Source organism: Pongo pygmaeus, chromosome 1 (assembly GCF_028885625.2).
Source record: "Pongo pygmaeus isolate AG05252 chromosome 1, NHGRI_mPonPyg2-v2.0_pri, whole genome shotgun sequence".
Classification (NCBI taxonomy): domain Eukaryota; kingdom Metazoa; phylum Chordata; class Mammalia; order Primates; family Hominidae; genus Pongo; species Pongo pygmaeus.
This window is the reverse complement of record NC_072373.2, coordinates 88868131-88895511: the sequence shown is the minus strand read 5'-3', so window position 1 is coordinate 88895511 and position 27381 is coordinate 88868131. Positions and strand designations below refer to the sequence as shown.

Here is a 27381-nt window from a genome sequence, read left to right as displayed (position 1 = left end):
ATTTTTAACCTCCTTGTCAAATTTGTTTCCTCCAGGATCGATGCCATCAAGCTACAGATGGTCTTACAAATGGAACCCCAAATGAGCTCAACTAACAACTTCTACCGAGGACCCCTGGACCAACCCATGGACCCTTTGGCTGGCCTAGAGAGTTTCCCTCTGGACGATACTACCACCGCAGGGCCCCTTTGCCCCTATCCAGCAGGAAGTAGCTAGAGCAGTCATCGCCCAATTTCCAACAGCAGTTGGGGTGTCCTGTTTAGAGGGGAGATTGAGAGGTGAAGCCAGCTGGACTTCTGGGTCGGGTGAGGACTTGGAGAACGTTTTCGTCTTACAAGAAGATTGTAAAATGTGCCAATCAGCACTCTGTAGCTAGCTAGAGGTTTGTAAAATGAACCAATCAGCACTCTGTAAAATGGACCAATCAGCAGGACATGGGCGGTGACAAGGAAATAAAAGCTGGCCACCCCAGCCAGCAGCAGCAACGTGTGGGGTCCCCTTCCATGCTGTGGAAGCTTTGTTCTTTCGCTCTTCACAATACATCTTGCTGCTGCTCACTTGCTCACTCTTTGTGTCGGTGCCACCTTTAAGAGCTGTAACACTCACTGCGAAGGTTCCCAGCTTCATTGTGGAAGTCAGCGATACCAAGAACCCACCAAAAGGAACCAACTCCGGACGCAGTAGGATTTGATGAATCCTAAAATGTCTTCCAACTCCTAAGATCTATGATCTTCCACATCGAATAGGCACTTCACAATTTCCCTGTTCTTTGCCAGAGAAAACTGTCCATTTGCTCCAGTCTCTCTCTCATTCTGTCTCTCTCTCTTCCCCCAGCCTTCCTCCCTCTCTTGTGCTGTTCTCTGGTCCAGGGTGCTATTCTTTTTTTTTTTTTCTTTTGAGACGGAGTCTTGCTCTGTTGCCCAGGCTGGAGTGCAGTGGCGGGATCTTGGCTCACTGCAAGCTCCACCTCCCGGGTTCACGCCATTCTCCTGCCTCAGCCTCCCGAGTAGCTGGGATTACAGGCGCCCGCCACCACGCCAGGCTAATTTATTGTATTTTTAGTAGAGACGGGGTTTCACCGTGTTAGCCAGGATGGTCTCGATCTCCTGACCTTGTGATCTGCCTGCCTCGGCCTCCCAAAGTGCTGGGATTACAGGCTTGAGCCACCGCGCCCGACCTCTAGGGTGCTATTCTACTAGGAAATCTTAATCTGCAACATCTCTTGGCTTTACCCCTTTCATTCACTGTTTCCTGTTTTCCGTGTACCCTCTTGATTTCTTTCCAGCTCTTCTCTTTCTCAGACACACACTCCTTCCATTCCACTCCCCCCTTGCCTTCTTCGTGTACATCTCCTTTCTCCCTCTCTTTCTTTGCTCCCCCTACTTCATTTTCTGTCCCCGCAACCCCCGATGGTCTCCCCCTCCTTCCCGCTCTCTGTCTTACCCTAGTTTGGAAATGCAGCAGACCTCTAAACCTGCCAGCATTGGCTGCAAGAGGCTGTCATTCTACGGTAGGAGGAGCTTCTATTGGTCGGGCTGGAGGAGGGTACCGAGCTGAGTATAAAAAGTGGGGCCGAGGCGGCGATCTGAGCGGCTCTGACAGGACGGGTCGGAGAGGGTGGCCTGGCCGGAGCTGGGCGCCGAGAATCCCGGGTGCCAGCACCAGAGCAGCGGCTCTCCGCACTAACTCTCCTCTCCTGGTCTGCTGTAACCCCTGCCGCAGAGCCCGGCAACTCTCAGCTGTCGCCCGCGGAGCCCCGAGGGCCCCTCGCCTCACCTGTGCGTGCGGCGCCTCGCGAGCCCTGTCCGGCTGCGGAGATGAGCGAGGTGAGCGGCGCGGCCAGCGGCGCTCTCGGCAGGGCTGCGGCGGGGAGGGGGCTGCGGCGGGGAGGGGGCTGCGGCGGGGAGGGGGCTGCGGCGGGGAGGGGGCTGCGGCGGGGAGGGGGCTGCGGCGGGGAGGGGGCTGCGGCTCGGGATCCCAGGGAGGCTAGGGAGAGCGAGGCAGACCGGAGCCGCGAAGAACCCTCCAGGGGCGCCCCACTGCCCTCCTAGGAAAGCTCCCACCTCGGGGCGCTGGGAAACGATTGGAAGACGGGGTGCTTTCAGTCTCCCCACTGTGGACGGCGCTTTTGGGGGTAACTGGAATCGGCTGTAGAGTCGGGAAGCGGGGATGCTGAGCTCTCAGGTGGTAGGTCATCCCCTCGGGATACTGCCCCCTGCATCTGTCTTACTACCCGAGGTTATTCTGGCTCCCCTTACCGCCCTCTCTTCGCTTCTGTCCTCTCTCTCCTAGGGATGTAAGGCACTCACATTCCTTCTGTAGCATCTAACAAGAACTCCATCCCTGGCCCCCGGGGAGGGCCACTATGCCCCTTTTAGAAAGGTGGCATCCTGCCCTCCACTAATTTAGTCAGGAACGTTGGAGGGACCTTTTCCGGTATTTAGAAGCCCCTGCCAGCTGCTGGGGAGATTTCCCCTTCAAGAATAGACCTCCCTCTGCAGTGCTTGTTACAAACTAGGTCTTCCGGCAGGCTCTGTGGTGTTCATCGTGGCCAGACCCAGTCCATTAACTGATTTACCGTTTTCAAAGAACACTGTTCATGGGGTGGGGGAGTGGGGGGTCAAAGCAGAGACTTTGGAAAGACGTCTCCTATTGTCTATTTGTAGGCACAGTCTCATCTCCAGAAACAAGGATCAGCCTTCCCAAGTGAAGTCAGTCTGGTTAGTGGCATCACAAGCTTGCCCTCTGCAACCTCTTTCCTAGTACCCACGTCATTGTGTTAAATCCAACTCCTCTGCTATATGTCGGATATGTATGTAGGTCTGCTGCTTACCTGTGATGTAGCCTTAGGCAAAGTACAAAACCTTTGTTTCATTTTTTGTCTGTAAAATGGGGATAATACTGGTTGTTGTAATAATTAAATGAGATAATATATGCCAAATACTTCAAACAGGACCTGGCACTCAATCTATATTAGCTATTGTCTTTCTGTTTCTTTTTTTTTCCTCTCCCATTAGAGTATTACAGAAATTTAACAGAATTCCCAAAGACATTAGATTACTGAAGGAATAGGACCCTGGAGCCTGGGTTCCAGTTTAGATACTAAAAATGAAGATCTCTACTGACTCCTACCAAAAGTTGTCACCCAGGGAGCTAATTAGTGCCAACTGCTGTGTTGTCTTGGTTGCCATGTTCACTAATTTTATCCTGGAAAATTCGGCTAGTCTGGGGGCTGCAGATGAACCAAAGTGGTTTCCAGTCCCTCAGCTGGTTGTGACTCTGACGATGGCAATCTTTCAGAAAGAAAAGAAAAAAACGCATCAACCTCCTCTTTCAGCTCTAATGTGGGAAGAGAGGTTTTCTTTGCCCTCTTTTCACTGAGGTCTAGGGTTCATACTACTCCTCCCACTCCGAGCATTTCTAAATCTGCAAGTTGTAATCCAAGCCATCCCCTGGGAGTTTGTGATCTGAAGGCTATGCCAACGTGAGGATTTGCGGTTAGCCTGTTTTCTGGGGGAAGTGCACAGCCCCTTTGTAGGACACACTACAGGGGCTGGCATTTAGGGTGGTATTTGGTGGAATGAGAAACCTGTTTTGTAGCAAAGGAAACAATTTGGTGTTTGAGGGGAAAGCCAAGTCTGCTCCCTCCTGACTCAGCACCTGAATTTGGTTAGCCTTCATCAGGGGCTCAGTAGAATGATAAGAGAAGGATCCACGGATGGAGACTATCAGTGTACCCAAGTCTGCCCAGCCTCCTTGGCTATCAGAGCAAACTGGTTTTAACTAGCAATTGAGTCATAGAAGCTGTCTCCTAATACGGAGCTGAGCCTGGTCTTAGGGATGAGTACTTACAAAATCCAGAAGCAGCTGTCTCTGAATCAGGTCACAAAGGGGTCTCTGCTTCTCTAGAGGCTGAGATCCAGCCTGTTTTCTTCCTCTTGTAAAAGCTATGGTAAAAGGTGGAAGTGTTGCCCAGAGCTCTAGGGAGACTCCAAACTGCTTCATTTCTCTCAGGCCAGCCCCATGGGGCTCCTCTTTCAGGCAGAAGAGCCCCACCCAGGAAAGCCCTGTGTACCTTGAATCTTACGTAAGTTTCACCTCCCCCAACTGCTTATTTTCTTGCTTCAGAGAAAGTGCATGAAATGAGACAATTTGGGATGTCTTTAAGAGACTCCTATTTCAACTGAAGAACAAAACCAGGGAGGAGTCTCCAGACCTAGAACAACCAACAGTGCAGGGGTTCTGGTGGGGCTGCTGGGGAGGATCTCTGGCTCTGCCTTGCCTTTGTGGCTGTTTGCTGTCACTCATTACTGCAGTAGAGCATTTCCCTGTGAGTGTGTGTGTGCGTTCGTGCATGAAGGAGCTGCAGGGACTCATCTCCAATTTGTCTGCATTCACAGCTGCAGGCAGGACTTGATTGCTGTGGATCGCACTCTATCTCCTGTGGTTTAATAACTTTTCCCTAGTTTCAGTGACGGATGGGAATGAGAGATGTGTTCAGTCCCTGAGGGCTCTTTCCTATAATCCTTTTTCATACAGTGTAGCTGGCTGCTTAAAGCAGAATTGCAGGTTCTTTTGTAATCCTGTTGCATTTCTCATCTGCGAGGACCCTAGCTGGGGGAATCCCTTGGTCCAGCAGTCGTTCTGCTGAAATGGGAGTCATGGACCACTGGTGACAGTCTTCATGGTGTCTGTCCTGTGTTTTGGCTGGCAGGGGCTGGGGCAAGGGACAGATCAACTAGAAATCTCATTTAGGGGAGAGCTTAGACCTGGTGCTCCTTCATTATCCTGTTTGCTCTCTTCTTACCTAATGAGAATGGGATATCACACTTTGGAGATCCACACACTCTTTCCTGTGCACATCTGTCTGCATCTGCCACCTTCCCAACAAGGGAAGTTCAGTCAGAGTGATACTATTCTGTTATGTCTCCTGTGAACCAGTTGTTAGAGAACCTGGTGTGGACTTGGAGGAGATCCAAGTTTATCTCTCTCATTGGTATGTCACTTTTATTATGGTTATATTGGATATATAAAATAGAACGTCTAGTCACTTAATGCTATTGAAATGCCTTCTACTGGCCAGGCGGGGTGGCTTACACCTGTAATCCCAACACTTCAGGAGGCTGAGGCGGGTGGATCATGAGGTCAGGAGATCGAGACCATCCTGGCTAACATGGTGAAACCCCATCTCTACTAAAAATACAAAAAGTTAGCCAGGTGTGGTGGTGGGCGCCTGTAGTCCCAGCTACTCGGGAGGCTGAGGCAGGAGAATGGCGTGAACCCAGGAAGCGGAGCTTGCAGTGAGCCGAGATCGCACCACTGCACTCCAGCCTGGGCGACAAAGTGAGACTCCATCTCAAAAAAAAAAAAAAAAAAAAAAGAAATGCCTTCTACCTCTGGAAACATCTGCCTTGGAGTGAGGAAGATGAGAACTTGCTCATTCCTTTCTTAGTCTCCCATTTATGTTGCTGGTTTTAGCTGCTTAGGCAGGAGCCTCTGGTTGGTAGAAGTGGATGACTTTGTCATCCTGTGACCTGGAAATATGGATGATTCTTTCTCTCAACCACTGCTGTGATTTGTTAGCTCTGAGAATGTCATCTTTATAGGGTCAGGCAGCCATAAGTAATATGGCTGAAGTCCAGAAGCGCAAACTTGATGCATCTTTCATGTTTGCCTATGGAGGGTCTTAACTGATGGAAGTGGTGGAGATAGAGTTGCAGGCAGAGAGGATGAAGAAAGATGAATAATTGTCTTTTCAAGGTGGTGGTTCTATGAATGCCTCCCGCTATTTTCTTTTTACTTTTCTATATTTCTAAATTGTCTTTCATGAGTCTATTTTATCATAGAGAAAAATAAACTTAGTTCTGCAAAAAATTCTTCAAAATAGAAAGATATATCTTTCACCAAGAAAACCTCAAATAAAATATCAAAACATTTTAGTGATGCGATTTTAGATTTGTTAAGGAACGCTGAAGATCATCTGGTCCAATATTCTCATTTTACAGGTGAGAAAACTGGGGCCCAAAACGTATCTAAGTTTACACTGTACTAGAACCAAGACTAGGGCACAGTACTTCTGACTTGCTCCAAATGGAGCAAGTTCCAAAAGAACATTCCACAGGACTCCTTTAACATTTCACTTCAGTAAATACAGGATTTTTTTTTTTTTTTTTTTTTGAGTTGGAGTCTTGCACCCTTGCCAGGGCTGGCTGGAGTGCAATGGTGCGATCTTGGCTCACTGTAACCTCCACCTCCAGGGTTCATGCAATTCTCCTGCCTCAGCCTCCCAAGTAGCTGGGATTACAGGCACTCGCCACCACGCCCGGCTAATTTTTTGTATTTTTAGTAGAGATGGAGTTTCACTATGTTGGCCAGACTGGTCTCGAACTCCTGACCTCAAGTGATCTGCCCACCTCAGACTCCCAAAGTGCTGGGATTACAGGGGTGAGCCACTGTGCCTGGCCACAGAATTATTTGATTAGCATGCAAACTTTTAATAAATATATTTCGAGTACTTTTTTTTTTTTTGAGACAGTATCTCTGTCACCCAGGCTGGAGTATAGTGGCACGATCATGGCTCACTGCAGCCTCAAGCTCCTGGACTTAAGCAGTCTTCCCACCTCAGCATCCCTTGTAGCTGGGACCACAGGTACACGTCACCATGCCTGGTTAATTTTTTTTGTATTTTTTGTAGAGACGGGTTTCACCATGTTACCCATGCTGGTCTCGAACTCCTGAGCTCAAGCAGTTCACCCATCTCAGCCTCCCAAAGAGCTGGGATTACAGGCATGAGCTACCATGCTTGGCCTCAATACTTTCTTTCCTTTTTTTTTTTTTTTTTTTTTTTTTTTTTTTTTTTTTTTGTGAGATGGAGTCTCACTTTGTCGCCCAGGCTGGAGTGCAGTGGCGCCATTTTGGCTCACTGCAATCTCCCCCTCCTGGCTTCAAGCGATTCTCCTGCCTCAGCCTCCCGAGTAGCTGAGATTACAGGCGTGTACCACCAGGCCCGGGTAATTTTTGTTTTTTTTTTAGTAGAGATGAGGTTTCACTATGTTGACCAGGCTGGTCTCAAACTCCGGGCCTCAAGTGATCCACCTGTCTTGGCCTCCCAAAGTGCTGGGATTACAGGCGTGAGCCACCATGCCTAGCCTCAAGTACTTTCTATAAGAAATATAGGCTGGGTGTGGTGGCTCACGCCTGTAATCCCAGCACTTTGGGAGGCCAAGGTAGGTGGATAACGAGGTCAGGAGTTCGAGGCCAGCCTGGCCAACATGGTGAAACCCCATCTCTACTAAAACTACAAAAATTAGCCAGGTGTGGTGGCAGCCACCTGTAATCCCAGCTACTTGGGAGGCTGAGCCAGGAGAATTGCTTGAACCTGGGAGGCAGAAGTTGCAGTGAGCCGAGATAGCACCACTGCACTCCAGCCTGTGACAGAGCGAGACTCCATCTAAAAAAAAAAAAGAAATATAAGCAATGTGGCTGAGTGTGGTGGTTCACGCCTGTAATCCCAGCACTTTGGGAGGCTGAGGCAGGATGACTGTTTGAGCTCAGGAGTTTGAGACCAGCCTGGGCAACATGACAAAACCCTGTCTCTACTAAAAATTAAAAAATTATCTGGGCATGGTGGCGCATGCCTGTGATCCCAGTTACATGGGAGGCTGAAGTGAGAGGATCTCTTGAGCCTGGGAGGTCAAGGCTGCAGTGAGCCGTGATGGCACCACTACACTCCAGCCTGGGAGATAGAGTGAGACCCTGTCTCTCACATACACGAAAAAGAAATATAAGCAGTGTGATCTAATAATGCTGAGCAAGAGGATAGAGACAAGAGACCAACATTAGATAATATTTTATCAACAGGGTACATTCTGGTAGAATACTAGTCAGGGCAGGTACTATCCATCTTTACACAGGATGCCTACTCACCTTAAAAATGGGTGCAGAAAATGGGGTGGAGTAGGTAAGCTGATAGGAGTGAAGGAAGTAGGGAGCCTGGAGGCCCTCTTTTCATGAGTTCTTAATTTCGATGTTCATCTTTGATTCCCATAATTGCAGGAAAGCAGGTGTCTAAGTAAAATTGGTGCACCTGATGAACAAACAGCCTCTGGATATTCAGTCCTCTTTCGTTTGGCCGTTTGACTTCCAAGTCAGGAGTTCAAAGGCTTTGGGAAGAGAATGATAAGGCCAGATGTGATGGCTCATACCTATTATCCCAGCACTTTGGAAGGCTGAGGTGGGAGGATTGCTTCAGCCCAGGAGTTTGAGACTAGCCTGGGCAACATAGCAAGACCCTGTCTTTACAAAAAATAAAAAATTAGCCAGATATGGTGGTGTGCATCTGTAGTCCCAGCTACTTGGGAGGCTGAGGTGGGAGGATTGCTTGAGTCCAGGAGGTCAAGGCTGCAGTGAGCCGTGATTGTGCCACTGCACGACCCTGTCTCAGGAACAAAAAAAAAAAAAAAAAAAAAAAGCAAGAAGATGGGGAAAGAAGAATAAGAAGAATGCATTAGGCTGGCAAGGTAAGTGATGAAATCTTACTGGGATTCAAGCATCCTGAGTGCATGATTTTCTAAATCCATACTCTGACCTGCTGCTCAAAATGGCTTGACTTGCGTTGGAATTATTTTAGTTACAAAAGTAAGCTAAATCAGAGGAGATCCAAAACCACTTTTTTTTTTTTTTGACAAAGTTTCACTCCTGTTGCCCAGGCTGGAGTGCAGTGGCATGATCTCGGCTCACTGCAACCTCACCTCCCGGGTTCAAGTGATTCTGCTGCCTCCGCCTCCCAAGTAGCTGGGATTACAGGCACCCAACACCACGCCCAGCTAATTTTTTTGTATTTTTAGTAGAGACTGGGTTTCATCATGTTGGCCAGGCTGGTCTCAAACTCCTGACCTCAGGTGATCCACCTGCCTCGGCCTCCCAAAGTGCTGGGATTATGGGTGTGAGCCACCACGCTGGCCTCAAAAACACTTTTCTAAGAGATCTGCATCCCTGAAAGGTGCCCATAAACAGGTACCTAGAAATCTAGATCTTGTCACAGTCTCCTCACTGAAGCCTGATTTCTATTTCCCTCCAGGCTTATTCCCGAAGGCATGCCCAGTACCCCACCCAGGGAAAAGGGTTACATTTATCGTTCTGTTGTCCTTGGTGCTGCCTCCCTCCCACACAAAGCCCTCCAACTGAGTGTTTGCTTTGTAGGCTGCAGGGGGGATTAATACGTTTATTTTGGGACATTAACACGATGGGTGGGATGCACATTGAAGATTATAGTAATAAATGATGCTATGGCACTACTCTCTCTCCCCCATTCCCTAAACCTCAGTGTGGGGTGAAGGCACAGCTCTAAGCTGTGTGCAGAGCACCACAAATAACCACTCATTAAACTGTGGCAGCCCATGCTGGGGGGAACAGGCTGGGGCTGTTGACTCACTGCATACCATGAGCTGGCATGGCCAAAGAATTCTGCCTCTGACTCCAGTTGGGGGTACTTCTATTCCAGGAAACAGGGATGGGGTGGCTAAGAGGGGAGAATCAGACAAGGGGGCTTGGGAGCTAGGGCTGTTTAGGTTCTATTTTTGTCTTAGGATGCATCTGAGATATAGGGCATCGGGGGAAATAGTATATATATTAAGAGAGGAATGTGTGTATGTAGAACCTGCAGTAAGGATTCCTAGTTCTTTTTCTGTTATTATCTTGAGGGTGACCTTGAGCAAGTCTTTCTGAAGCTGTTTAAGGATTGCAGCTGGTTGCTGCACTGAAAGAATTGAAACGGTTCCAACAGTGCTCCAAAAACAGCAGTCTAGGGTCTTCCAGGGGCACTAGAGGATCCCAGAGGCCTCTGTAAGGTTTTTTAGCAGTTACCTTCATTTAACATTGGAGGAGAATATGTCAGAAGGGATAAAAGGGTCCCAGGGGTGGAGTGGGAGGGTGCAAAGCCTCTTTGTCGCCACTTGGAATCAGATCCACTAACTCTCCTGTCCCCCTTCACTTCCTGCACCTCTATAACAAGCAGGGAGCTTAGGAAGCCTAGAATTTATGTCAATACAAAGGCAAGGAAAGGGATTTTTAAAGGCTAGTATTTAGGATTTTTAGGATTCAGTCCCTTTTTAGGTTTTTCTGCCTTGGACTGTAGGACAGGATTCTGAGTTCCTGTGTGTATTCATCTAAACTAAGTATTCTGGTAGTAAGTACAAAAATGTGTTTATAATGTGTTTTTATTTACACAGCATCCAAGCTATGTCATGCAAATACAGGTATAGGTAGTCTAGGTATGATGAGGTGATCCTTGTTCCTGTCTGTTGCTGCTGTTGACAGCCTGTGATCTCTCTTTAAAGAGCCCAGTGGGCTGAGGAATATGGGGAAATCTGGATAGTTTATCCTTTCCAAGGTTCTAACTCACTGCTTGGAGCAGAAGGGGCGACACTATCTTCCCTTTTCTGGTGACAATGGTTGCTGTGGCAACGCTATTAAAGATGAAAGCCACAAAGGAAGGAGGAAACACAGCCCAAGAAGGGAGCAGGGAAGATTGGGCCTAGAGTTATAGGGTATCTGTTCCCCAGTAGTGGCAGCAGGAAAACAGCACCAAAGTTGCTACCGTTTTGAATGTCTAGGTGCTTGCTACCACAATACTATGTTTTGTTTTTGTTTTGTTTTTTTACACAGAGTCTGGCTCTGTTGCCTAGGCTGGAGTGGAGTGCAGTGGTACGATGTTGGCTCACCGTGACTCTGCCTCCCAGGTTTAAGCAATTTTCCCACCTCAGCCTGCTGAGTAGCTGGGATTACAGGTGCCCACCACCATGCCCAGCTAATTTTTGTATTTTTAGTAGAGACAGGGTTTCACCATGTTGGCCAGGCTGGTCTCAAACTCCTGACCTCAGGTGATCCCCCTGCCTTGGCCTCCCAAAGTGTTGGAATAACAGGCGTGAGCCACCGCACCTGGCCGACAATACTATCTGGTGAGGCAAGGAATAGACTTACACAATCATTTTCATGACACAAAAGTGGACGAAAGGACTCAATCAAGGAGTATAGTTTGTTTACTCCTAAGTGCTAATCTCCTTCTCCCTGTGGTGTATAACTTAAAAAAAGAGATGTCTCAGGGTTCCCAGAGGTTTAGAGCCATTCTCAGCACTTTTAGGGACAGACATTGGGAAGACAGGGAGATTGTGATTTCTAGGGCTTGTTTAGAGGGGAAAAAAAAGAGCATTTATGAAACTCCTACGGTAGCAGAATAAGCCTCCAGGGCCCTTCGAGCAATCCCAGGTATTCTCTTCCTCTTTCAGTTCCACTTAGAGAAGAACTGCTCTGCGGCAACTCCACTCTCTGATTCTAGTACTTTAACCCTGCAATAAATACCTCAGCATCTTGACCTAAACCTATTCTTATATTCAACCCCAGGTTATATTACTTTGGAATAATAACTATTTATTGCAATATGTGCTAAGTATTTTACATACATTTTTCTCTGGTTCCTTTTACCTTTTTTTTTTTTTTTTTTTGAGACGGAGTCTCGCTCTTGTTGCCCGGGAGTGCAATGGCGCGATCTCAGCTCACTGCAACCTCTACCTCCCGGGTTCAAGTGATTCTCCTGCTTCAGCCTCCCAAATAGCTGGGATTACAGGCATGCGCCACCATTTCTGGCTAATTTTGTATTTTTAGTAGAGGTGGGGTTTCACCATGTTGGTCAGGCTGGTCTCGAACTCCTAACCTCAAATGATCCACCTGCCTTGGGCTCCCAAAGCCCTGGGATTATAGGTGTGAGCCACCATGCCCTGCCTTTTTACCTTTCAAGATAGATATTATCTCTCTTCTGCAGATGAGAGATCTGAGCACAGCAAAGCTAATTAATTTACCCAGTGTCACACAGCTAGGAATGACAGAGCTGAGATTTGAACAGATAGTCAATGCAGATGCAGGGTATGAATCCAGATCTGTCTGACTAGTGTGCCACATTGCTGCTCCCAGGAATTTGAAGCCTAACAGAATTTTATTTTATTTTTTTTCTTTTATCCTCATCCTCTATGTGATGGTAAGGCCTAAGCAAATTTTAATTCACATAAATATCCATTAAGTACCTACTATTACAAGACATGGGTTGTAGTTATTGTAGCCTAGACATAAACAAATGGAAAACATGGACTGTGCTTCAAAGGAAATAAAACCTATCAGGGTGCTGAGGGTGGGGAAGGGGAGGTAAGACATATTACCTGTACCTGTGGTACAGGTAATATGAAATATACTTCATGAGAAGGCCTTTCCTTCATTCTCTGCTCTTTTTCAGGCACATATGTTAAAGTGAAGGAAAGCAATGACCTGGCTTCTGATTCCCTTTTCCATAACCTCTGAACTGGCTACAGAATGGAGGCCTTCAACTGTCTGAAAACAAATTTGATTTCAGAAGTTTAGATGAGGTTGCAAATAAAACAGAGAGCTCCCTTCATTTATTTAAAAAATTCTTAGTGTAAATCATGTGTAAAGGATCAAAAAGGATCAATAGGAATTAATGATACGAAAAGGAGGCAGAGATAAGAGAATATGCCAAGGTCCTGAGGTGGGAAGGAACATAGTATGTTCCAGAGGTGAGGTTATTGAGGTAATCAGAGGCTGAATAATGTAGAGCCTTTTAGGCCGTATTAAGGATTTTGGGCTGAGTGTGGTGGCTCACACCTATAATCCCAGCACTTTGGGAGGCCGAGGCAGGAGTACTGCCTGAGTCTGGGAGTTTGAGACCAGCCTGGGCAACATGGCAAAAACCCATCTCTACAAAAAAATACAAATATTAGCCGGGTGTAGTGGTATGTGGCTGTGGTCCCAGCTACTCAGGAAGCTGAGGTGCGAGGATTGCTTGAGCCTAGGAGGCCAAGGCTGCAGTGAGCTGAGATTGTACCATTGCATTCCAGCCTGGGCAACAGAGCAAGACCTTGTCTCAAAAAAATAATAAGGACTGGGCGTGGTGGCTCATGCCTGTAATCCTAGCATTTTGGGAGGCTGAGGCAGGTGAATCACCTGAGGTCAGAAGTTCAAGACCAGCCTGGCCAACATGGTGAAACCTGGTCTCTACTAAAAATACAAAAATTAGCCGGGCATGGTGGTGCGTGCCTGTAATCCCGGCTACTCGGGAGGCTGAGGCAGGAGAATTGCTTGAACTCAGGAGGCAGAGGCTGCAGTGAGCTGAGATCATGCCACTGTACTCCAGCCTGGGCAACAGAGAGAGACTCTGTCTCAAAAAATATATAACAAAAAAATAAAAATTAAAAAGAATTTCATCTTTTATCCTAAGAGCATCAGTAACCACTTGGGTTGTTACAATTGCTCATGTCAGAGCCAACTGTGTTAGGGTGTGCAATGGTCTGAATGTTTGTGTACCCCCAAAATCCATATATTGAAATCCTAACCCCCAAGATGATAATACTAGGAAGTGAGGCCTTTGGGAGGTGATTAGGTCATGAGGGCAGAGCCCTCATAAATGGGATTAGTACCCTTATACCCTTATAAAAGAGACCCCAGGCTCAAAAAAAAAAAAAAAAAAGAGACCCCAGGCTAGGCACGGTGGCTCTTGCCTGTAATCCCAGTACTTTGGGAGGCTTAGGCGGGAGGATCACAAGGTCAAGAGATTGAGACCATCCTGGCCAACATGGTGAAACGCTGTCTCTACTAAAAATACAAAAAAAATTAGCTGGGCATGGTGGCATGCGCCTGTAGTCCCAGCTACTTGGGCAGCTGAGGCAGGAGAATTGCTTCAACCCAGGAGGTGGAGGTCACAGTGAGCTGAAATCGTGCCACTGTACTCCAGCCTGGTGATAGAGGGAGACTCCGTCTAAAAAAAAAAAAAAGAGACCCCAAAGAGATCCCTCTCCCCTTCTACCATGTGAGGATATAGCAAAAAGATGGCCATCTACAGATGGAAAGTGGGCCTCACCAGTCATTGAATTCAGGTTGTTTCCAGTTTTTGGCAATTACAAGTAGAGCTGCTATAAATATTAATTTACAAATGTATGTGTGAACATAAGTTTTAATTTCTCTTGGATAAATAACTAGGAATAGGATTGCTGGGTGGTATGGTAAACGTATGCTTAAGAAATTGCCAAAGTAGCTATACCTCTTGCAATCCCACCAACAATGTATGAGAGTTCCAGTTGGTCTATATCTTTGCCTCTACATGGTATTGCCACTAAACAGAAAATTTTTAATAGGTATGTGGTGATATCTCATTGTGGTTTTAATTTGCATTTCCCAAATGATGATGATGTTATATATCTTTTCATGTGCTTATCATCCATGTATCTTCTTTGGCGAAATGTCTGTTCAAATATTTTGCCCATTTAAAAAAACTGTTTTTATTATAGAGATTTAAAAGTTCTTTCAAAACTTATTCTGGATGCAAGCCTTTTATCAGATATTTGATTTGCAAACATTTTCTTCTAGTCTGTAGTTTGTTTCTTTTTTTTTCCCCTGCCCCCAAGACAGAGTCTTGCTCTGTTGCCCGGCTGGTGTGTAGTGGCACGATGTTGGCTCACTGCAACCTCCGCCTCCAGGGTTGAAGCAATTCTCCCGCCTCAGCTTTCCGAGTAGCTGGGACTACAGGCACGTGCCACGATGCCCGGCTAATTTTTGTATTTTTAGTACAGACTGGGTTTCACTATGTTGGCCAGGCTGGTCTCCAATGCCTGACCTCATGATCCACCTGCCTTGGCCTCCCAAAGTGCTGGGATGATGAGTGTGAGCCACTGTGCCTGATCTTTTTTTGTTTTTTCTTTTTGAGACAAGCTGTCACTCTGTCACCCAGGCTGGAGTGCAGTGGCGTGATCATAGCTCACTGCAGCCTTGATCTCTGGGTTCTAGTGATCGATCTCATGCCTCAGCCTCCTGAGTAGCTGGGACTACAGGTACACGGCACCACACTTGGACTAATTTTTTTTTTTTTTTTTTTTTTTTTTTAGTAGAGACAAAGTCTGTGTTGCCCAGGCTGGTCTCAAATTCTTGGCCTCAAGTGATCTGCCTGCCTTGGCTTCCCAAAATGCTGGGATTACAGGTGTGAGCCAGCATGCCCTGCCTAATTGTACATATTCATGGGGGTACATAGTGAGTGATATTTTGATACATATAACATATAGTGATCAGATTGGGGTAATCCCTAACTTTTTTTTTTTTTTTTGAAGCAAATTCTTCTAGATCCTGATTTCTTTTTTTCTTTTTTAAAGCATTTCCCTAAACTTTTAACATTGGTATTCCTGGGCTGGGCACAGTGGCTCATGCCTGTAATCCCAGCACTTTGGGAAGCCGAGGCGGGTAGATCACGAGGTCAGGAGTTCGAGACAAGCCTGGCCAACATGGTGAAACCCTGTCTCTACTAAAAATACAAAAGTTAGCCAGGCATGGTGGTGGGCACCTGTAGTCTCAGCTACGCGGGAGGCTAAGGCAGGAGAATTGCTTGAACCCTGGAGGCGGAGGTTGCAGTGAGCCGAGATTGCGCCACTGCACTCCAGCCTGGGCAACAAAAGCGAAACTCCGTCTCAAAAAAAAAAAAAAAAAAATTGGTATTCCTCAACATTGACAATTCCTATTGTCTTAGACCTGCTTCTTTCCTCTCTAATGGTAGTCGGAAAAGAAATTCAGGTTGAGAGAGGCTTTTATTTATTTATTTTTATTTAAGGATAAATATATTTATTTATCCTAAGTCATATTTATTTACTTCTTAAGGAGAGAGGGAAGCTTTATATATGAGAGAGTAAAGGGAACTGATTGTCAAGATTCCTGAGGAGGAGAAGGGTGATGGGATCTAGAGCTCAGATGGAAGGACAAGACATCATCTGACAAATGCTCTGGGAGGAGGCAGATAGGCAAGTGTGTGGTGCTTCTATTTCCTGGAAGTGGGAGGAAATGAAAAGGGTAGGCACTCCTGGGGAAAGTATTAGGGAAAGGGAGAATGTTACTATGTCATGTTCCTCTCTGCAATCTCAAAGCTGAAAGAAAAAAAGACCCTTAAGCCAACAAGACTCTCCTTCCTTTCCTTCTTCCTCATGGGAAGGGAGAATCTGCAGCTTTGAGCTGCAGAGGAAACAAAAAAGTACTCATGGGGAATTGGCAGTATCACCAAGATGATGGAATGGAACATTGATACACATCAGGCTCAGAGGCAAGGAGAAAAGAAATATAGGAAGGTAGGCAAGGAAAGCAACTAAAACCCTCTAGGGAAAATAAATTAAGGAAAAGAAAGAGTTGATGGGCCTCACAGTTGCTAATTGGTGTTTGGTTTCTATTGAGAAGTGAGAAACATTTAGTCCTGGCTGGGGAGGGTGTGGGTGGCTCACACCTGTAATCCCAGCACTTTAGGAGGCTGAGGCTGGAATATTGCTTGAGTGAGAACCTGTTTCAAAACAAACAAACAAACAAAACCCCTAAAATCCCATTCAGTCCTGTGTGGGCAGCGAGGCTGAACGAACCAAGCTCCAAGCTCACTAGAAACTTGGAATAACAGGCTTGAATGACAGTGAGGGAGGCATTTGAAATGGAAGCCAGTAGAATGATCCTACACATGGAATTCTCAGACTCTGAAGGGCTGGGTTCTTGCTCTGTGAGTAAAGAATGTAAACTATGGCTGTCCTCCAGGAGTCAGCCGTGTGTGTCTGGAGGCCCACTGAGCAAACATTAAGATGAAAACCAGAATCAGGGTGATTAGATCAATTAGCAGAGCAGAAATCTGAGTGATAGGCATGGTCTGGGATCAGGTTGTCAAATATTAATAACATGTAAAATTGCCCCATAATGGCAGGACTGGACCCTGTTCCCCAAGTTCCCTTTGGAGTATATGTGAAGATAGCATTGCATACGCATGCACATACATACCCCTACACGCCCATACTTTTGATAGGAGATTGAGAGATAGTGTAGGATAATGATCAAGAGCATGGATTCTAGAGCCAGACTGCCTGGGTTCAAATCCTAGCTTTGTGGTTTATTCCGTTCTATGGCTTTGGGCAAGATAACCTCTCGACTTCAGTTTCCTTCTCTGTGAAATAGAAATAGTAATTATACCTATTTTATAGGGCTGTTAAAATCATTCAACGTGTTAGTGTTTATAAAGTACTTAGAAAAGTAGCTGGCACATAGTGTATTATATATGATTGTTCATAAAGTAAAGCGAGGTGACATTCTGAAATCCTTGATTTCTTCCAGTTCCCCCAGTTGGGTCCTATAAGGAGAAGGAAGGATTTGCTAAACCATTTCATTGTTGTTATTTCTGGTCAGGAAAGCTCAGTATCGAAAGGAGTAGAAGGCTAGGCACTCCAGCCTCGGTGACAAGAGCAAAACTCCGTCTCAAAAAAAAAAAAAAAAAAAAAAGGAGTAGAAGAGCACCTGAGAGGTTTCTGATCCATACCTGGCTAGAATGAGGAGCTGCTGAGAAATGCTGACCTGTTACAGCTCTTGCAGTTTGGCCTCACTACTCTGCAGGTATGAATTTTTGTGAGAAACACTAGAGTACGTGGTCTCTGGTCCCAGAGTGTACCTCCATGCCTCCTTTGTTTATGTGAAGTATGGTTAGTCTGATGGCTTGCAGATGCGTATACCAGACGACCTTAATTCATCTAAAATTGCTGCGTTTCTGGAAGATAAACAGGAGGGTTGAGGCAGAGACCAGGGACTAATAAAGGACTGAGCACCACATAGAGGGTGGGAGCAGACAACTTGTGATCTAACTGCCCCCACCCCTAACCTCAGCAAATCACAAACAACTAAATCCAGAAGAGTGTCTAGAGTGGCTGTTTCGAGAACTGGCTAGAGAGAAAGAGGGAAGAGGGGCAGGAGGTAAAAGCTCCTGCACCCCTTTCAGCGGAAGGTAAAAGGGAGATTTCAAGGGGCATTGTGAGTAACAGGAGTTTTCTTCTCCTTACAGCATCCTTTGCTGGTTTCCCAAGTGGAGACCCACCACTTTTAGATTATTATCTCTCATAAATTTAACCTAAATGGAGCTAGAAACCCCGGGGGGTGGGGCAACCAGATGGCAGCTGAGCCACTGCTCCATTCCGGGGCCGGTGATCTCCAGAGAGACTTGGGAGGAAAGCGGCTGGCAGGGCAGAGGGAAAGTGGCAGCTTGTGTGGTTTAGTCCTGATACACATTCCTGCTTATTCTCAAGGTCCGCTGATATGAGAAGGAATGTAGAGGAAACAACCACCTGAGGGAAGACATTTAGAATCAGAGTCCAGTGGCTGGGCGCGATGGCTCACGTCTGTAATCCTAGCACTTTGGGAGGCTGAGGCGGGCGGATCACGAGGTCAGGAGATCAAGACCATCCTGGCTAACACGGTGAAACCCCGTCTCTACTAAAAATACAAAAAATTCGCCAGGCGCAGTGGTGGGCGCCTGTAGTCCCAGCTACTCGGGAGGCTGAGGCAGGAGAATGGCATGAACCCAGGAGGCAGAGCTTGCAATGAGCAGAGATTGCGCCACTGCACTCCCGTCTGGGCGACAGAGCAAGACTCCGTCTCAAAAAAAAAAAAATCAGAGTCCAGATTTTCCTTCAAAGAGGAGGGGTTGGGGTGAGAGAAAAGATCTGATGGATTAAGGGAATAGGCTTAGAGTCAGACAGAGGGATAATGGCTAAATCATGGATCAGAGTCTGAGATTTACTAGCAAAAGAGAGCATAGGATTTGCAGTCAGAGATCATGAGACTATAGAACTTGCCTCTTAACCTATGGTCCTCTTGTCTGGACAGTTGCTGTTATCCTATTAACTGCATACTCCATCTAGGTCATACTTTTTTTTTTTTTTTTTTGAGACAGAGTCTTGCTCTGTAACCCAGGTTGGAGTGCAGTGGTGTGATCTCAGCTCATTGCAACCTCCGCCTCCCTGGTTCAAGCAGTTCTCCTGCCCCAGCCTCCCCAGTAGCTGGGATTACATTTGCCTGCCACCACACCCAGCTAATTTTGTGTTTTTAGTAGAGATGGGGTTTCGCCATGTTGGCCAGGCTGGTCTCGAACTCCTGACCTCAAAGGATCCACCAGCTTCAGCCTCCCAAAGTGCTGGGATTACAGGTGTGAGCCACTGTGCCCGGCCAGGTCATATTTTTACAGTGTGGACAAACCTCTTGTGATGACAGTATTCCTGTGGAAGGTGTCACCTCAGTAACTATTGGGACATTTTATCGATTATGTGCAAAATTAAGAAAAGAAAAACATTTGACCACAGGGGGATTATGCGGAGAGAAAGAGTAACAACTGGATCAGTCTCCTAAGTCTCAGGAACAGTCCTTCCTCTCATGGAATCTTTCTTTTGGTCAAAGGGGAACAAGCAGGAATTCCATAGGGTTTCAGGAACACCTTTATGTATGTTCTTCCAGATTTTAAAATGAAAATATATATGGGCCTGGCGTGGTGGCTTGTGCCTGTAATCCCAGCTCTTTGGGAGGCTGAGACAGGAGGATTGCTTGAGTCCAGGAGTTTGAAACCAGCCTGGGAAGCATAGCAAGACCCAGTCTCTACAAAGAATACAAAAATTACCCAGGTATAGTGGTGTGCCTGTAGTCCCAGCTACCTGCAAGGCTGAGGTGCGAGGATCACTGGAGCCTGGGAGATCGAGGCTGCAGTGAGACATGATTGTGCCGCTGCACTCCAGCCTGGGTGACAAAGCAAGACTTATCTCTTAAAAAAAAAAAGGAAAATGTGTGTGTGTGTGTGTGTGTGTGAGTGTATATGTGTATATATATGTATGTATATATATATAAAATATACATATAAATATAAACACATATGTATCTTACACAAAATTTGGACCATATAAAGTTATAAGCGAGTTTGAAAAACTTGCCTATGTCAAATACAATATTGCATTAGCACTTTTAATAATTTTTGCTCTAAATTATTATTTTCTTTCCCCCTAATGTTTTATTGGAACCATTTACCAGAATTGAAAGAATAGTTCAAGCCAGGTGCAGGCATTGCATCTATTATCTCAGCTATTTAGGAGGCTGAGGAGGAAGAATTGCTTGAGCTCACCAGTTTGGGACCAACCTGGGCAGCATAGTGAAACCCCATCTCGAACAAACAAATAATTAGAGTTAATAAATAATTTCAGCAAAGTTGTTGGATACAAGATCAATATATAAAAATCAGTGGTGTCTCTAAACACTATCAATGAAAACTCCAAAAAAGGAAATTAAAGCAATTCCTTAAGGAAAGAAAAAATAGTTCAGTACATATCCATATGTCTTCCACTTAGATTCAGTAATTGTTAACATATTAGCATATTTGTGTCAGCATGTGACATATTTGGTCTTATGGAGATAGTACAGCCTGTTGGCTAGGAGTATGGAGTCGGTCTACCTGGGTTCCAAAGCCAGGTTCACTGTTTTCTATTGCGTGATTTGACTTGGGCAAGTTCCTCAACATCTTTCTAAGCCTGTTTTCCTCAACTATAAAATAGGGTGCCATCTTCTTAGAGATTTCAGAGGATTAAATGGGATAATGTTTGATATATAATAAACAATAAATATTATTTGGGTCCTTATCTCCTCTAAAATCACTTAGCCTAGAAGATAGGAAGAGTATCTTGATTGGTTTCACCTTAAATTCATGGCCATTAACCCCCAATGTGCCCTTTGTGCTATCTGGTAATCCTGCTACATCTTTAGGGTCTAGTTGTGTTGCCTCGGCTGGTCTTGGACCCCTGGGCTTAGGTGATCCTCCTGCCTCATCCTATATCTCACCAGCTCACTCACTCTCTTACTCTCTTAGATAATCCTTTCAGTCATTCTCCTCTTTCTTCAAATATTTAATACTTCTGTGCCTTCTTCACTCTCAGCTGACAACTGTCTTTCGTGTTTCATTGAGACAATGGAAACAATCAGAAGAAAACTTTTATACATTTCTACATCTGCCACCTTTCCTGCATCTATTCCTTCATTTCTATATTGTAGATAAACTGTCTGTATTCTTATCGAAGGGCAACCCCTCCATTTATGCACCAGATCTATTTCCTCTTGCCTATTCAAGACATCACTCTGGTAATTATCCCCTCTCCTGTATCATCAATTTTTTTCTTCCTTACTAAATCATTTCCATCAGCATTTAAAATCCCCCATCTTACCAAGCCCTCCCATAACCTCACATTCATCTCTAACTAATGTCCAATTCCTCCGCCGCCCTTTGAAGAAAGGCTCTTTGATAGAGCTCTCTGTACTGAAAAATATACAGGCAGATCCAACTTATTTTACCATGAAACTTGTCTCAAGTCTTAGTATTTCCTATTATCTCCATCACTACCACCCTAGTCCAGGCCCCATCATCTTGCTTGTACCATTGCAAGACCCTCTTGTTTTCCCTGGTTTCTTGAACCTCTATTTTCTTTCTTTTTTTCCTTCTTTCCTTCCTTCCTTCTTTTTTTTTCTTTTCTTTTCTTTTCTTTTTCTTTCGAGATGGGGTCTCACTGTGTTGCCTGGGCTGGTCATGAACTCCTGGGCTCAAGTGATCCTCCCATCTCAGCCTCCCAAAGTGCTGGGATTATAGGCATGAGCCACCACACCCAGCCAGTAATCTTTTTTCTACCCATCTGTCAGAACAATCCTTTAAAAACATGACAGACCATGTTTTCCTCTGCCCCAAAACCTATAATGCCTTTTCATCAGCTCAGAAAAAAAATCTAAATTCTTTGTCCTGTTCCAAAGACACATATTCTGGCTATCTACCTAACCTCATTTCTTATATTCTCTCCCTTACATAGCTCCAGCCATGATGGTCTTTCTTTCTCTTTCCTCTTCCCCTTCCCTTTCCCTCACTCTTGTTGCTCAGGCTGGAGTGCAGTGGCGCAATCTCAGCTCACTGCAACCTCCGCCTTCCAGGCTCAAGTGATCCTCCCATCTCAGCCTCCTGAGTAGCTGGGACCACAAGTGCACGCCACCATGCTTGATTAATTTTTGTAGTTTTTGTAGAGATTGGGTTTCACCATGTTGACCAGGCCGGTCTCGAACTCCTGGACTCAAGCAATCCGCCCACCTTGGCCTCCCAAAGTGCTGAGATTACAGGCATGAGCCACTGAATCTGGCCCATGATTATTTTTTTACTCTTCCTTGAACATACAGGCACAAACCTGCTTCAGGGACTTTCTACTTGATATTTCATCTGCCCAGAGGATCTTTTCCCACACATTCACATAGCTTGTTCTTACATCGTCATTAAAGCCTCTACTCAAATGTCAGTCTTCAGAGAGACTTTCCTAGACTACCCTGCTTTATTTTCTTTCATGGCATTTGTCACTAACTGATGTATTTGTTGAATAAGTGCAGGGACTTTCTTTTGCTCACTGCTGTATGCCCAACGCCTAGAACAATACTTGCCATGTGATTAGGCACTGACATATTTGTTGAATGAATCTTTTGCTTCTTTTATACCTCTTTAGTGTATAGAACAGTGCTGAACACAAGTAAGTGCTTGATAAGTATTTACTGAAGTGAGATGGAAACAGCATAATCTACAGAACATTAATTGGATTCTATCAGTTTCTTAAAGCAGAACCCTTAAGTCTGGCAGTCATTCAACAGAGGTTTGCATCTGTAAAATGGGGGATAATACCAAATACTCCACTAAGCTGTTCCAAGAATTAGATGAGAAGACATTTATGAAAGCACCCAGTTTTTGTATTTTGTTAAATATAAAGTACTTAAAATTGTGAGGTGAATAAACAGACTCCAAACGTACCAAGTGCAGGAATGACTCTGTCTCCAGATGAGCCATACCTTGAGACTGATGAATGTCCAGATGATGTAGCCTTATTAATATAATTTTGAGGAAGGGGAATTACTATGTTTTTTTAAAGAGCTGGGGTCTTGCTATGTCTTGCCAGGCTGGTCTTGAACTCCTGGGCTCAAGGGATCCTCCCAAGTAGCTGAGACTACAGGTTTATGCCACTGTACCTGGCCTTACTATTACGTTTAACTCTCCATCTGAGCAGGGAACCTGGAAAAAAGCATAGACATCAGCTGATTAGTCTCACTTCAAATTCATGACCTCCTGCCTTATGAGGGGCCTTATGTCTCCAGCAATCCTATCACTGTTCCTTAGTCCATTTACTCTCCTACTCGCCTAGGTGAGTATTTCTCCCTTCCTTTCTTTAATACCTCTTCCCTCCTCCTCTTGGATGATGACCTTGTTACACATTTTACTTCAAAAAATAGAAGCAGTTAGGGAGACCCTCCAAATGTTCCCTCTGCTTGCACCTGGGCCTGTAAGCTTTGCCTTCCCTCCAGTTCCTGTGGGTATCCTAGTCTAGCTCTTATTCAAAGCCAGCCCTCTACTGATGCACTAGATCTCACCCCCTCTCTCCTATTCCAGTAATGATCCTCTTTCTCTCCTACAGTTTTTCATTGTCTACTGGATCATTTCCATAAGAACGCAAGCATTCTGTAATTTCTGTCATCTTAAATAAAATCTTCTCGTGACCTCATATCTGCCAAAAGTTATACCCCCATTCCCATTTTTGGAATTCCTTCTATATTTGCTGCTGCAATTCCTCTCTTCCTTTTCCCTCTTGAGCCCATTACAATCATTCCCTCCCCTTGCTCCCCTCCTTCATGGACACTTCTCTTATCAGTGTCACCAGTGATCTCCCCATAGCAAAACTCAATGGTCAATTCAGTTCTCATCTTACTTGGCTTACCTGCAGAATTAGACATTGTCATTCTCTACTCCCTGAAATATTTTCTTCACATGGCTTCCACATTACTGTAATCTCTTGGCTTTTCTCCTACCTGGCTTCTTCTCCATCCTGTTGATTTTTCTTAATTTCTACAATTCTAATCACTGGGATACCTCAGGATTTTATCCTCTTCTCTATCTGAACTCACTTTCTTGGCGATCCCATTCAGTCTCATGGCTTTAAATGCTATCCATATATCAATAGCTCCCTAATTGATATCTGTAGCCCAGGCCCTTCTCTTTAACTCATGTTGAATATTCAACGTTTATAAAAGCATCTTCTCTTGGATAATTAATAGCCATCTCAAATTTGTTTAAAAATAAGCTCCTTATCCTCCCCCTAAAACCTCCTCTCCCTGTTTTCTACATCTCAGGAAATGGCAGCTCTATTTTTTTCAGATCATCAGGCCAAAATTTGGAATCATCCTTGACCCCTCTCTTTCTCACAATGCCATTTTTCGAATCAACAAATCATATTGGTCATAGCTGGAAAATATACCCAGAATCCAACCATTTACCATCTTCATCGCCACCATGCTGATTAAAGCTACCATCGTCTCTTGCTTGGTTTTCTGCAATAACCTCTTAACAGATTTTTCTGCATCCTTTCTCATTTCCCTTTTATGCAAATCAGAGGTCTCCAGCAACTTCTCATCTCACTTGTAGTAACAGTCAAACTCCTTAAAAAGACTTCTAAAGCCCTACATAATCTGCTTCCACACCCAGTTAACTCTGTTCTCATCTCCATTAATCTTTCCTCTTTCCTCTCTCCACTCCAACTACACTGGTCTGCTATTCCTCAAACAGGCTAGTCACACTTCCAACCCAGAGCCCTTGAAAACTCCTGCCAGATATCTATGAGCCTTACTTCCTCATCTCCTTCAGCTATTTGGTCAAATGCTGCTTTTCAGAGAGGCTTTTCCTGACTACTCTATGTAAAACTGTATTCCTCCATTTCCACCCCAGTACTTACTATTTCCTTTCCCTGCCTTTTCTCCATAGCACTTATCATCATAGTAGTCATTTTATATGCTTTATTTGTCTCTATATACACTGGAATGTAAGCTCCATGAGGGCAGAATTTCTTTGTCTGTTTTGTCCTCTACACTTTCTAGCATCAGTAAATCTTTGCTGAATGAATTTTGATAACTTTTCCTCTGGTCTCTGATCTCAAGACTTGCTTCTTCAAAAGACTAAGGGAATGCACCTGGTAATAGGAGGGTTTGAGAGTATATAAGAGGTCTAAGGTGATGACGCCTTCAAATTACTTCCATGAATATCTAATATTCTGATATTCTAATATTTTTTCCAGCTTAATACCAAAACATCCCCAGCAACCAACCAGGCAGCTGGCCCAGAGGAAAAAGGTGAGTGGGGTTGGGCTAGGCAGTTTGTAGAGCAGGTGACTGTAGAGACATGAAGACAAGTGGGGTGAGTCTGGAATTTCCTAAACTCAGACATGAAAGGAATAAGAATGTGGATAAGTGAAACAAAGGACTAGTTTGGAACTATAGTACTATATCTATAGGCTTCCTTCTATTTTTCCTAGGAAGTAAACGATCAGTATTTACTCCTTGATTTTAGAAACTGGGTCTGGAGTGTTGGGGGAGAGAGGTACAAGATAAGAAGAAACTCATCAAAAGTCCCAGCATTATCTTCATCAGAAATTGAGAGAAAGCTGAGGACAGTGAGTGTGCATTGGAACTTGAACCGTAGGATTTATGAATAAATGAGGAAAGAAGACGTTTGTTGTTTGGTCCAAGAGTAGCAGAGCTCCCCTAAGTAACTATAGCTAATTCCCAGCCTAAGTACCTTGACTCAGACTTCTAGGGGAATTATTAGGCATTCATAATCCTAGCAAAAATTGGGGGACCCCACGGAGTCTGGCACAAGGTGGACCTTACTCACTGTACTGGGGACCTGGAGAAAGGGTCTAGAGCAGGTCAGATTAACTCATTAATGAGTCTCCCAACTATCTGCAGGAAAAGCTGGCAATGTCAAGAAGGCGGAGGAGGAGGAGGAGATTGACATTGATCTGACAGCACCAGAAACAGAGAAGGCTGCCCTTGCTATTCAGGGCAAGTTCCGGCGATTTCAGAAAAGGAAAAAGGATCCCAGCTCCTGAATGGCCAGCCTTGCCCTTCACCTTCACCTTCACCCTGGTCCCTTCTCTCCCCTTCTCCACACCCATTTATCTTTATCCCTTGTCCCTCTAGCCATTCCTTGAGGCAAGTTCAGCCCTTATATACTCTTGTATCTGGCCCCCTCAAGCCATCACAGAAGTAGAGGCACAAGAGAGGTGGAGAAGATGAAGACTTCAATCAGCAGTCACTTGTCTAAGGGTGGAACAATTTCTTCTTGGGATAAGGTTCTTCGATCAGTAGCTATGCCTGCCCTGTAGGGTTGAACAAGAGGCTTCGAGGCTGAGAGATCTCCCCAAAGAACAATGTGGGAAGGAGGGGAAGGCCTTCAGAGTAGGGTGCCTGAGGGTGGGACATATGCACTGTTCTGCTAGTTACAGCATTCACACTTTAGGTAACATTTTTTTTTCCCCTTCAGATCCTTCTGCACCAACTCTAACTTCCCCTCCCAGGATCTAAGCCACAGTGGGGACTTGAGCCTCCCTTTCCCCCTAGGCAGACCTAAATCAAGCAGCTTACCACAGTAGTGCATGCTGAGTAGATTAGTTCCAAGGAAGGGAGACTGGAATGGTGGTGTCAAGGAAAAGCCTCCCTCATCATCTAGTCAAGGACCATAACGGGCAGATGCAGAAGAGGTTCCAGGGCCATAGGGGAATGAGAAGTAGGGCACATATAGGGAGGAAAGAAAAGTGAAGAAGGGGGAAATCTCTGAATTTTTTTACTGCTGGAAAAAGTGTACTACATGAAGGATGCTTGGGGCTTTGCTAACCTGCTCACCTCTAACCCCCCAAGTCTAGCCATCCCCAGAGGCCACACAAACCAAGTGACTCCTGTAGTTCCCATTTGCCCCACTATGGAGTCAGGGCAAAAGTGGAATAGCCACTCTATGTGATTTTAGCATGTTTAATAATTTTAACAATAAACCACCCCACAAATGGGGTCATTTAACCACTACTGATGTTTTTTTCTTGGGAGGAATGTGATTATAAGCCTGAGCTGGCCTCAGGGAGTGGGGTGGAGAAGCAACTGCGTTGATTGCGTTGATTGCGTGGTAGCACAAGAAACTAACACTGCCTGAGCAATTTTCAGACTGAAGCCAATCCTCCCTTCCCCTACCCCTACTGACCTTGCCCTCACCTTGATTTGCCACCCACATTGTCTCTGCTGCTGTCACCGCCCCCAGGGTTCACCTGCAAGAGTGCTCATTTTTCCTTTCTCCTTCCAGCTGAGAGCGTGCTGGGTACACATCCCTCTGAAAACAAACCTGGTCTTCCTTGCTCCGGATTCCCAAATAACCTATCCTAGATTTCCTTCTTGCTTTGTCTCCTTCCCACATTCTCCCCTTCCCTCCCTCTTGTTTATCAGATGCAAGGAAAGGAAAAGACTGGTCACTAGAGAGCACCACTGTTACACTAAAATTTTAATCCACTAATTACATAAAATTATGGCTTTCAAGTAGCTTAAATTGCTGAGAAATTACCTCTATATGCTAAAACCAGAAGCCAAATGTTTAAAGATTGAGCAAAGAATTATCTTTTTTTTTTTTTTTTT

At 45.2% G+C, this 27381-nt stretch overlaps 1 protein-coding gene across 1 annotated transcript; it reads left to right on the top strand.

Annotated features, from left to right (window-relative positions):
• The first annotated feature begins 1564 nt into the window (after positions 1-1564).
• On the top strand, positions 1565-26784 carry PCP4L1 (Purkinje cell protein 4 like 1). Its single transcript, XM_054497335.1, has 3 exons — positions 1565-1826; positions 25002-25056; positions 25672-26784. Exons 1-3 carry the CDS (start codon positions 1818-1820, stop codon positions 25812-25814), a joined length of 207 nt encoding a protein of 68 aa, XP_054353310.1. The 5' UTR covers positions 1565-1817; the 3' UTR covers positions 25815-26784.
• Positions 26785-27381: the final 597 nt, after the last annotated feature.

What these genes read in the sequence shown, in the direction of transcription:
- PCP4L1 (XM_054497335.1), top strand. An exon ending in AGCTGGCCCAGAGGAAAAAG is followed by an intron (nt 25,057 to 25,671) that starts GTGAGTGGGGTT and finishes AACTATCTGCAG; the next exon opens with GAAAAGCTGGCAATGTCAAG.